The sequence below is a fragment of the Netta rufina genome, assembly GCF_964035555.1.
Source record: "Netta rufina genome assembly, chromosome: W".
Classification (NCBI taxonomy): Eukaryota; Metazoa; Chordata; class Aves; order Anseriformes; family Anatidae; genus Netta; species Netta rufina.
Window position 1 is genome coordinate 3678248 of NC_140139.1, and position 12106 is coordinate 3690353.

Genomic DNA, 12106 nt, shown 5'->3' on the forward strand with positions numbered 1-12106 from the left:
TCTAATGGAGAAAAACAATAGGTATAATTGCTAATAGTTCCCAAGATGCTGTTTCCAAAGTACAGAGTCCACGATGTTACTGAGTATAAATACCAAGTTAGAGTCATGACCAGATATCTTATCGTCTCATAAGCCATTGCTATAACACTTAGTACCATAATGGTCTGAAACCAGGGCCCGGAGAGGAGAAACAACACTACAGAGAGCAAATACGGAAAATAATGTACTATAATACTCAATTTGGAAAACAGGCGCAGCAGAGTTGTGATTAAAGCAATCAGCATCATGACAAGTGACTATTAAGCAGGTCTAATCCTTACACCAATTTTAGTTTAACACACTCTGATCAGATCTGCCGTTATCTCAACCTTTCGGGCCCCACGTTGGGCGCCAAAAAGACTGTCGTGGTTTAACCCGACCGGCAGCTAAACACCACGCAGCCGTTCGCTCACCCTCCCCCCTCCCTCTCTGGGACGGGGGAGAGAAATGGAAAGTGAAGCCCGTGAGTTGAGATAAAGACAGTTTAATAAGACAGGAAAAAAAAAATAACAAAAATAATAATAACAAGAATAATAATGATGATACAATGGGGATAATACGAAAGTAATAATAGTATGTACAAACAAGTGATGCACAATGCAATTGCTCACCACCCGCTGACCGATGCCCAGCCTAACCCCGAGCAGTCCGGCCCCCTCCCCCCGGCTAGCCACCCCTATATATTGTTTAGCATGACGTCAGATGGTATGGAATACCCCTTTGGCTAGTTTGGGTCACCTGTCCTGGGTCTGTCCCCTCCCAGCTCTTACTGCACCCCCCAGCCTGCCCGTTGGCAGGACAGAGCAAAGGCTGAGATGTCCTTGGCTTAGTATAAGCACTGCTCTGCAACAATTAAAGCATCGGGGTGTTATCAGCACTCTTCTCATTCTAAGCCAAAACACAGCATTCCACCAGCTACTAGGAAGAAAATTAATTCTGTGCTAACTGAAACCAGGACATGTTATAAGTCATGGAAGATATGGGAGCACTTCAGCCAGGATTACCAACTCCAGCTATGCTCCCCCAGTCATGGACATTGATAGGAATAGCATGGACACTGATAGTAATAGACTTAAAGGACCTTTTCTGATTGTACATATGTATAGGCGTACTCAAGTTTAGAGGTGTGTGTGTGATACTGAGCAACCACTGTTGCACTTTTATACCCAACAATACTGCCCGGATGGCACAGTAACTAGAGCATTGCAAGGGCTTACCACCCTTGCCAGTGAATTGGCAGAAAACTCAGGAACAGACACTTCCACTACCGGATGGTTGGAATCTTGGTTTGGTAAATGGAAGGGGATGGTAATGTCCATATTTACATCCTTGATTTTTGAATGAACCTACTTGAACCTACTTGTAGAACTTGAACCTGCTAGTTTAGGAACTAGTAGGTGTGCTCATGCTTGTGGGATGCCTGCCATTGCAATCGTGAATAAATTACTACTTCACTGAGATCCTCACCTGAGCCAAGTTATTGGCTATAGAGTGTTTCTCACAATATCTAATGCTATTCTGTTTTCCCAATCCATTTTGCTGGTGTCATCTAGTTGCTCAGCTCTTTCTTACACAGTCACCTGCACCCAGTAAATGCTTTTCTGTTGAATATTTATTTAGTACTTGTCTTTCTTCCCCCTCCCGCCCCCCATACATTGGGCATTCCCAAGAAGCAGCATGTCTGGTACTTCCTGTGCTTATGTTACCAATTCTGGTGCAAAAAAAACATTTTTGTTCCCACAACTGAGAAGGTGGCTGGGCGTGGACACGCTCCACGGGGAAGCGGTCATGGTGAGAGAGGGAGTTAAGAGAATCCTAGTAGACAGAATGCTGACTAATGAATACCTAGATTATTGTATTAAAAACAGATGCTGCTTAATGTCTTTGCTTACTACTGTGCAAATCAACTGAAACAAGGAGTCTTGGGGCCTCTCACAAAGGATGGTTACCGATAAAAACAGAGATCCTGTCTCAAGAACAGGCTGAGACCGACCCTGTGGTTTGGACAAGAGCCAAGAGCAGCTGAGTCTGCACAAAGGCAGGGGGTCAACTAGTGGTGATGAAGAAGAGTTATCAGCCTTCATCCCCACGACCCCCAGAGACCACCACCAGGAGACACTATGCAAGCGCTATGCAAGATGAGAGGAGTTTATGGAAATGACTTCTTGGAGCTAATTTTAATATGAAGCCAGGATAGGTCATGCATATGTATACGCATATTGGGAAACTTCATGCATATGTAACTCTTTACTGCATATAACCACGGCAAGTTGCCGCGTTGAGGTGCACACGACTTTGGTGGGACTACCCCCCGTGCTGCCCAGCGCTGAATAAACATACCTACTTTACAATCTTACTGATTGTGGAGTCCGTTTTCTGCATGTCAATGTCACCGAGCCTGGTGGAGGTCATGGAGCGCTTGGACAAGGCTCCTAGACATAGGGTTTGGGTGGTCCTGTGAGGAGCCAGACTGGGTGACCCTTGGGTCCCTTCCAGCTGGGAACACTCTGTCGGTGCACCTGTGGCCCCTCAGCAGCGGCAGAGGCCCTGCGGACTGGCACCGAGAGAGATCCGGGCCCGATGATGGGTTCTCCGGGCCGCCTCCCCTCAGCCACCGCGGGGTTGCGCCGCTCCGCCCTGACGGCGCGAGTTGCCTAGCAACCCCCAACGGGCGGGGGCAGGGAGGGAGGGAGGGAGGGTAGTGCTAGGAAACCGAGGAGCTGCCGTCAAGCGGCATCGCGGCTGTCGCAAAGACGTTGGGGCAATGTCGTAAGGCGCGGCCCGACCCGGCTCCCTCACGCTTATGCCCCTAGCCCTGGAGACCACCTGCTCCATGTGGGGCTCGGGCCGGGTTCTCGGCTTCTCTTCCTTCCCCTCATTCTACTATGGCCCGGAAAACAGTTAGCAGGAAGCGAAAAGCGGCGGCGACTGCCGCGGGGCCCGGGGGGCTCCATGGGGAACAGGTAGGCTTTGGGGGGGTGGGCGGTGTGAGAGGAGAGGGACACTGGGATTGGGGAGGTGGCCGGAGGGGCCCTGAGGGGGGGGCCGTGGTGTGAGGGTGCCCTGTTGGGGGAGACGTCATGAGGTTCTGCCCCCCCGCCCCGATCCCGTTGGGTGCCGCTGCTCGACATGTAACCACCGTGCCCGCCGCCCCCAGCTCTGCAGCCATACACTGGGCCGACCCCAAGGCTGGCTGCAGGAGACCCACGGCCCCCCTGCCCTGGTCCGTCTCCAGCCCCCTCTCTTAGCTGTGACCCCAAAACGGTGTGGCTGGGGCTGGGGGGGGGGGGGGGGCGGTCTTCGCCTGTTTAAACTGTTGTTTCCCCCCTTCTTTTCTCCTGTATCCGTAAGCAACGACATCAGTAAACCCCTGTGGAGTGATGGGGGTATCGCTGTGGTGTTGCTTCTGTAGCAAACATTTGTTATTTCTATAAACTTTTGGAGACTGGCAAATCCAAGCTAATCTGCTATGGTATTCACTAGGGTAGCCACCTCAATTTCAGCATTCTGAATTTACAAGGGTAGTGAGGAGGTGGGGTTGCCCTTTATGTGAGGGAGCAATTAGAGTGTACCCAGCTCCACCTGGGGGAGGGTGAAGCACAAGTGGAGAGCTTGTGGATGAGGAAGGCTAAAGCCCACCTAGAGATGAGGTTTGCAAAAGAGATAAAAGAAACCCTTCTTATTATCTTTTAAGTATGTAAACGGTAGAAGGAAGACTAGGGATGATGTGGGTCCCTTGCTGAACGAGGGGAGTGTCCTGGTAATGGGAGACATTGAGAAGGCGGAGATACTGAGTGCTTTCTTTGCCTCAGTCTTTGTTTCAAGGACCCCCCCCCCCGGGACTCCTCGACCCTGGAGGAAGGAGAAAGAGTCTGGGAAGTGGAGATCTCCCCCCTTGTTGACAAGGGAGTGGTTCGGGAGCGTCTGAGTGGGCTCAAAGCACACAAATCCATGGGTCCCGATGGGATGCATCCACGTGTGCTGAGGGAGTTGGGAGAGGTGATTGCCGAATCGCTCTCTATCATCTTTGAAAGGTCCTGGAGAACAGGAGAGGTGTCTGAAGACTGGCGGATAGCCAATGTCACTCCGGTCTTCCAGAAGGGCAAGAAGGAGGATCCGGGAAACTACAGGCCAGTCAGTCTCACCTCTGTCCCTGGAAAGGTGTTGGAACAGCTTGTTCTGGATGCCATCTCCAAGCAATTGGAAGAGAAGAAGGTTATGAGGAGTAGTCCGCATGGATTCACCAAGGGGAAGTTGTGCTCAACCAACCTCATTGCCTTCTATGATGGCATCACCAGCTGGGTAGATGGGGGGAGAGCAGTGGATGTCATCTACCTTGACTTTAGCAAGGCTTTTGGTACTGTCTCCCACGACATCCTGCTAGCAAAGCTGAGAAAGTATGGGATAGAGGAGTGAACAGTGAGGTGGGTTGAGAACTGGCTGAGCTCATAGGGTGGTGATTGGTGGCACAGAGTCCGGCTGGAGGCCTGTGACTAGCGGTGTTCCCCAGGGGTCGGTGCTGGGTCCGGTCTTGTTCAACATCTTCATCAACAACCTTGATGAGGGAATAGTGTCCGCCCTCAGCAAGTACGCCGATGACACAAAGCTGGGAGGAGTGGCTGACACGCCAGAAGGCTGTGCTGCCATTCAATGAGACCTGGACCAGCTGGAGTCAGGAAGAAACCAATTTGGTCAGGAAGAAACCAAATGAGGTTTAACAAGAGCAAGTGTAGAGTCCTGCACCTGGGAAGGAACAACCCGAAGTATCAGTACAGGCTGGGGGACGACCTGCTGGAGAGGAGCTCTGAGGAGAAGGACCTGGGGGTCCTGGTGGACGACAGGTTGACCATGAGCCAGCAGTGTGCCCTGGTGGCCAAGAGGGCCAATGGGATCCTGTCGTGCATTAAAAGGGAGTGTGGCCAGCAGGTCAAGGGAGGTGATCCTCCCCCTCTACTCTGCCCTGGTCAGGCCTCACCTGGGGTACTGTGTCCAGTTCTGGGCTCCCTGGTACAAAAAAGACAGGGATCTCGTGGAAAGAGTCCAGCGGAGGGCCACAAAGATGATACGGGGCCTGGAGCATCTTCCTTATGAGGAAAGGCTGAGAGACCTGGGTCTGTTCAGCCTGGAGAAAAGAAGACTGAGAGGGGATCTCATCAATGTGTATAAATACCTGAGGTGTGGGAGACAGAGGGATTTGGCCAACCTCTTCTCAGTGGTTTGTGGGGCCAGGACAAGGAGTAATGGTCACGAGATAGAGCACAGGAAGTTCCGCATCAACATGCGAGAGACCTTCTTCACAGTGAGGGTGATGGAGCACTGGAACAGGCTGCCCAGGGAGGTTGTGGAGTCTCCTTCTCTGGAGATATTTAAGGCCTGTCTGGATGCCTACTTGGGCAGCCTCCTCTAAGGAACCTGCTTTGGCAGAGGGATTGGACTTGATGATCTTTGAGGACCTGTCGTGGTTTAACCCGGCCGGCAGCTAAACACCATGCAGCCGTTCGCTCACCCTCCCCGCTCCCTCTCTGGGACGGGGGAGAGAAATGGAAAGTGAAGCCCGTGAGTTGAGATAAAGACAGTTTAATAAGACAGGAAAATAATAATAATAATAATAATAATAATAATAATAATACAATGATGATAATACTACTACTACTAATAATATGTACAAACAAGTGATGCACAATGCAATTGCTCACCACCCGCTGACCGATGCCCAGCCTAACCCCGAGCAGTCCGGCCCCCTCCCCTGGCTAGCCACCCCTATATATTGTTTAGCATGACGTCAGATGGTATGGAATACCCCTTTGGCTAGTTTGGGTCACCTGTCCTGGATCTGTCCCCTCCCAGCTCTTACTGCACCCCCAGCCTGCCTGTTGGCAGGACAGAGCGAAAGGCTGAGATGTCCTTGGCTTGGTATAAGCACTGCTCTGCAACAATTAAAACATCGGGGTGTTATCAGCACTCTTCTCATCCTAAGCCAAAACACAGCATTCCACCAGCTACTAGGAAGAAAATTAATTCTGTTCTAACTGAAATCAGGACATCTATCCACCCCTTATTCCATACCATTTATGTCATGCTCAGGTTACACTCTTTTCCATACATTCTAATTAGTCACCTACGGTAGTCATAGTAGTGATAACATACAGTATTATATAGTAATTAACATGGTACAATTCAGTTCATGGGCTATTCTCACCCAGTATTAAATCTCCTTGAGGTACACACCGGACCTCTCTGTTCTTTTGCATCACCCACCAAGTGTATCCAGGTCCCTGAGCGAAAACAATTCCACGAATAGGTTTGCCTTTTCCTGAGGCAGGAGTAGCCCAGACTGTTTTACCCAGCATATTTCTTACATGCACTACAGGAACTTTATCCCCATCTACAGTACGTAACAGGTTTGATTGGGCAGGTCCAGCTCGGTTGGCAGATCCCCTAGTATTGACTAACCAGGTGGCCTTTGCCAAATGCGTATCCCAATTTTTGAATGTCCCAGCGCCCATTGCTTTCAATGTAGTCTTTAACAGTCCGTTGTATCGTTCAACTTTCCCGGAGGCTGGTGCATGATAGGGGATGTGATACACCCACTCAATACCATGTTCTTTGGCCCAAGTGTCTAAAAGGTTGTTTCGGAAATGAGTCCCATTGTCTGACTCTATTCTTTCTGGGGTACCATGTCGCCATAGGACTTGCTTTTCAAGGCCCAGGATAGTGTTCCGGGCGGTGGCATGAGGCACAGGATATGTTTCCAGCCATCCGGTGGTTGCTTCCACCATTGTAAGTACATGGCGCTTGCCATTGCAAGTTTGAGGGAGTGTGATGTAATCAATCTGCCAGGCTTCTCCATATTTATATTTCAGCCATCGTCCTCCATACCAAAGAGGCTTTGACCGTTTGGCTTGCTTGATTGCAGCACATGTTTCACAGTCATGAATAACCTGTGCTATAGCGTCCATGGTCAGGTCCACCCCTCGATCACGAGCCCATCTGTATGTTGCATCTCTACCTTGATGGCCTGAGGTGTCATGGGCCCATCGGGCTATAAATAATTCACCTTTATGCTGCCAGTCCAGGTCCACCTGAGCTACTTCAATCTTAGCAGCCTGATCCACCTGCTGGTTGTTTTGATGTTCTTCAGTAGCCCGATTCTTGGGCACATGAGCATCTACGTGACGTACTTTCCTCTTCCAGGTTCTCCACCCGAGCAGCAATGTCTTGCCACAAAGCAGCAGCCCAGATGGGTTTGCCCCTACGCTGCCAGTTGTTTTGCTTCCATTGCTGTAACCATCCCCACAGGGCATTTGCTACCATCCATGAATCGGTGTAGAGATAGAGAACTGGCCATTTTTCTCGTTCAGCAATGTCTAAAGCCAGCTGAATGGCCTTCACTTCTGCAAACTGACTCGATTCACCTTCTCCCTCAGCAGCTTCTGCAACTCGTCGCATAGGACTCCATACAGCAGCCTTCCATCTCCGATGCTTCCCCACAGTACGACAGGACCCATCAGTGAACAGGGCATATTTCTTTTCATTCTCTGGTAACTGGTTGTACAGTGGGGCTTCTTCAGCACGACCCACCTCCTCCTCTGATGATATCCCAAAGTATTTGCCTTCTGGCCAGTCCATAATCACTTCCAGGATTCCTGGGCGACTGGGGTTTCCTATTCGAGCCCGCTGAGTGATCAGTGCAACCCACTTGCTCCACGTAGCATCAGTTGCATGATGCGTAGAAGAGACCCTTCCCTTGAACATCCAGCCTAGTACCGGCAATCAGGGTGCTAGGAGGAGCTGCGCTTCAGTACCGACCACCTCCGAAGCAGATCGAACTTCTTCATATGCTGCCAATATCTCCTTTTCAGTTGGAGTATAGCGGGCCTCAGACCCTCTGTATCCCCGGCTCCAAAACCCCAGGGGCCGACCTCGAGTTTCCCCAGGTTCTTTCTGCCAGAGGCTCCAGGTGGGGCCGTTCTCCCCGGCTCCAGTGTAGAGCACATTCTTTACATCTGGTCCTGTTCGAACTGGCCCAAGGGCTACTGCATGGACTATTTCCTGCTTGATTTGTTCAAAGGCTTGTCGTTGTTCAGGGCCCCATTCAAACTCATTCTTCTTACGGGTTACTTGGTAGAGCGGGTTTACAATCAGACTGTAATTTGGGATGTGCATTCTCCAAAACCCCACAACACCTAGGAAAGTCTGTGTTTCTTTTTTGTTAGTTGGTGGAGACATAGCTGTTATTTTGTTGATCACATCCATTGGGATTTGACGACGTCCATCTTGCCATTTTATTCCTAAAAACTGGATCTCTCGTGCAGGTCCTTTGACTTTATTTTGTTTTATGGCAAAACCGGCTTTCAGAAGGATTTGGACTATTTTCTTCCCTTTCTCGAAAACTTCCTCTGCTGTGTCACCCCACACAATAATGTCATCGATGTACTGCAGGTGTTCAGGAGCTTCCCCCTGCTCTAGTGCAGACTGGATCAGCCCATGGCAAATGGTAGGGCTGTGTTTCCACCCCTGGGGCAGCCGATTCCAAGTATATTGGACTCCCCTCCAAGTGAAGGCAAATTGTGGCCTGCACTCTGCTGCTAGAGGGATGGAGAAAAATGCATTAGCGATATCAATTGTGGCGTACCACTTGGCTGCCTTCGATTCAAGTTCGTACTGAAGTTCCAGCATGTCCGGCACTGCAGCACTCAGTGGTGGCGTCACTTCGTTCAGGCCACGATAGTCCACTGTTAGTCTCCACTCGCCATTAGACTTTCGCACTGGCCATATGGGACTATTGAAAGGTGAATGAGTCTTGCTGATCACTCCTTGGCTCTCCAATTGACGAATTAGCTTATGGATGGGAATCAGGGAGTCCCGGTTAGCGCGATATTGCCGCCGGTGCACAGTTGTGGTAGCGATTGGCACTTGCTGTCCTTCGACCCTCAGCAACCCCACAACAGAGGGGTCCTCTGAGAGACCAGGCAAGGTAGATAATTGTTTAATGCCCTCTGTCTCTAAGGCAGCTATACCAAAAGCCCACCGGAACCCTTTTGGGTCCTTGCAATATCCTCTTCTAAGATAGTCTATGCCAAGGATACATGGAGCATCCGGGCCAGTCACAATGCGGTGCTTTTGCCACTCATTCCCAGTCAGACTCACTTCAGCCTCCAATACAGTCAACTGCTGAGATCCCCCTGTCACTCCACAAATATAGATGGGCTCTTTATATCTCGATGGCATTATAGTACATTGTGCACCGGTGTCTACTAAAGCCTTATACTTCTGTGCATCTGACGTGCCAGGCCATCGAATCCACACAGTCCAATAAACTCGATTGTCCCTTTCCTCCCCCTGGCTGGAGGCAGGGCTCCCCTAATCCTGGTCAGAATCTTCTTCATTTCTGTGTTTGAAGGACTGTCTGCTGGAAGTTGGAGCAGCAAACTTTTCAGAGAATCCCTTTTTCTTGATTGTTTTCTTTTGCAACTCACGTACCCGTGCCTCTAGGATCGCAGTAGATTTTCCATCCCATTTTCTCATGTCCTCTCCATGGTCTCGTAAGTAAAACCACAGGGTGGCACGGGGTGAGTACCCACCATATCGTCTTCCTTGTGTGGATGAACGCCTACCCCTGATAGCTGAGACACTGCTCTGTACAGGTATGGAGGAGAATAATCTCTCTTCAAGTTGGTGAACCTTTTCAGAAAGTTTCTCCACAGTGTTCTCTTTTGGTCGGTGGACACTGGTTGGTTCAGGTGGGGAGGATGATAGATTCTCTTCAAGTTGGTGAACCTTTTCAGAAAGTTTCTCCACAGCTGAGACGCAGGCCTGTAAGGAAGAGGAGAGACTTTCTTTGTACTGCCGGAGTTGTTTAGCCGCTTCATCCACTGTGGGTTCCTCATCCTCTTTCCAGGCCATTATTGCCAATGAGCTGGCATATGATGATGGTGCACTCTGTACAAACTTCCGCCACATGGGTCGTGTACACCTGACTTCATCTGGATCTGTGGATGTTTGATTGAGGTCTGGATCCTCATAAATCACTTCCCGTACGGCTAATTCCCTCAGGTACTGGATTCCCTTCTCCATAGTGGTCCACTTGCCTGGTAGACATACAAGTTCTTCCTTGAAGGGATACCTTTCCCTCACAGCTGAGAGGAGACGCCTCCAGAGGCTGTGAGGTTGTGCTCCATTTGCAATTGCTTTGTCAATGCCAGCGTCTCTAGCAAGGGATCCCAGTCGCTTGGCTTCCCTGCCCTCTAATTCCACACAATTGGCTCCAGAGTCCCAGCATCGGAGCAGCCAGGTGACAAGCTGCTCACCTATACAGCGACCAAAATCTTTTCGCACATCTCGTAACTCACGCTCGTTTAGGCTTCGGGTAGTTACTGTTGATTTTTCGGCATCCTCATCTTCCTCCTCCTGAACCGTTGATGGCCCAGCGTCGTCGTCGTCTCCGTTGTCTCTATACCTAGATTTGGCAGAAGACTCTCTGCGTTCTAAAAGACCTGAATCTCTATACCATTTTTTCACCTTTTCTACAGGGGCAGCTTGCACTGCTACTGCTCGTTTCTCTGACCTTGTTACAGGGTCTGCCACAGAGGTTGGAATACCCTCTGCAGGGTCAACTTGCACTGCTACTGCTCGTTTCTCTGACCTTGTTATAGGGTCTGCCACAGAGGGTGGAATACCCTCTGCAGGGTCAACTTGCACTGCTACAGCTCGTTTCTCAGACCCCGTTACAGGGTCTGCCACAGGGGTTGGAATAGCCGCAGGGTCTGTCACTAAGTTGATAGCAGTATCAATGGCAGCTCGATAGGCATGAGCCAGGCCCCAACATGTTACAATGATTTGTGTTACTTTGGAACTGCCAGAATCATGACACCTTTTTCTCAAGCATTCTGCCAGTTTTTGAGGATTTTGCAGTTGTTCAGGGGTGAATTTCCAAAACACTGGGGGTGCCAACTGCTCTAGATGCCTGCCCATATCCTCCCATACTCCCTGCCACCCACAACTATACTGCCTCCGGGCAGATCTCCGGATGAGCTTCCTAAGTAGTTGTTTAACTTTAAGCAGAATCTGAAGTGCATTCAGGAGGCAGAACAATGAGACTATGCTGGTCTGAGTATCCCAAGGATATTCAATATCTTAGAGAGCTATTGTAGCAAGCTCGGAGGGTAAGAGGGTGGTGAAGGAGGAAGGCATAGTGATCCAGGAGGATACAGGGGTGGTGAAGGAGAAAGGGAGAGTAATCAAGTAAGAAAAAATATCTTCCCCTTTCCCCTCCACAGATTGACTCCCTAATGGAAAAAAACAATAGGTATAATTGCTAATAGTTTCCAAGATACAGTTTCCAAAATACAGAGTCGACGATGTTACTGAGTACAAATACCAAGTTAGAGTCATGGCCAGATATCTCATCGTCTCATAAGCCATTGCTACAACACTCAGTACCATAATGATCTGAAACCAGGGCCCGGAGAGGATAAACAACATGACAGAGAGCAAATACGGAAAATAATGTACTATAATACTCAATTTGGAAAACAGGCGCAGCACAGTTGAGATTAAAGCAATCAGCATTATGACAAGTGACTATTAAGCAGGTCTAATACTTACACCAATTTTAGTTTAACACACTCTGTTCAGATCTGCCATTATCTCAACCTTTCGAGCCCCACGTTGGGCACCAAAAAGACTGTCGTGGTTTAACCCGGCCGGCAGCTAAACACCACTCAGCCGTTCGCTCACCCTCCCCCCTCCCTCTCTGGGACAGGGGAGAGAAATGGAAAGTGAAGCCCGTGAGTTGAGATAAAGACAGTTTAATAAGACAGGAAAATAATAACAAAATAATAATAATAATAATAACAATAATAATGATACAATGGTGATAATAGGAAAGTAATAATAATATGTACAAACAAGTGATGCACAATGCAATTGCTCACCACCCGCTGACCGATGCCCAGCCTAACCCCGAGCAGTCCGGCCCCCACCCCCCGGCTAGCCACCCCTATATATTGTTTAGCATGACGTCAGATGGTATGGAATACCCCTTTGGCTAGTTTGGGTCACCTGT

The 12106-nt window shown here is 49.6% G+C and overlaps 1 protein-coding gene across 2 annotated transcripts in view; it reads left to right on the forward strand.

The window, feature by feature from the left end:
• The first annotated feature begins 2803 nt into the window (after positions 1-2803).
• LOC311220815 (DDB1- and CUL4-associated factor 12-like) overlaps positions 2804-12106 on the forward strand; it is a 94057-nt gene continuing 84754 nt past the window's right edge. For both annotated transcript variants that reach the window (XM_084304429.1, XM_084304428.1), the window contains exon 1: positions 2804-3002. In XM_084304429.1, the coding sequence (XP_084160555.1) occupies positions 2925-3002 (78 nt within the window). In that variant the 5' untranslated portion in view covers positions 2804-2924. The remainder of the gene's footprint in view (positions 3003-12106) is intronic.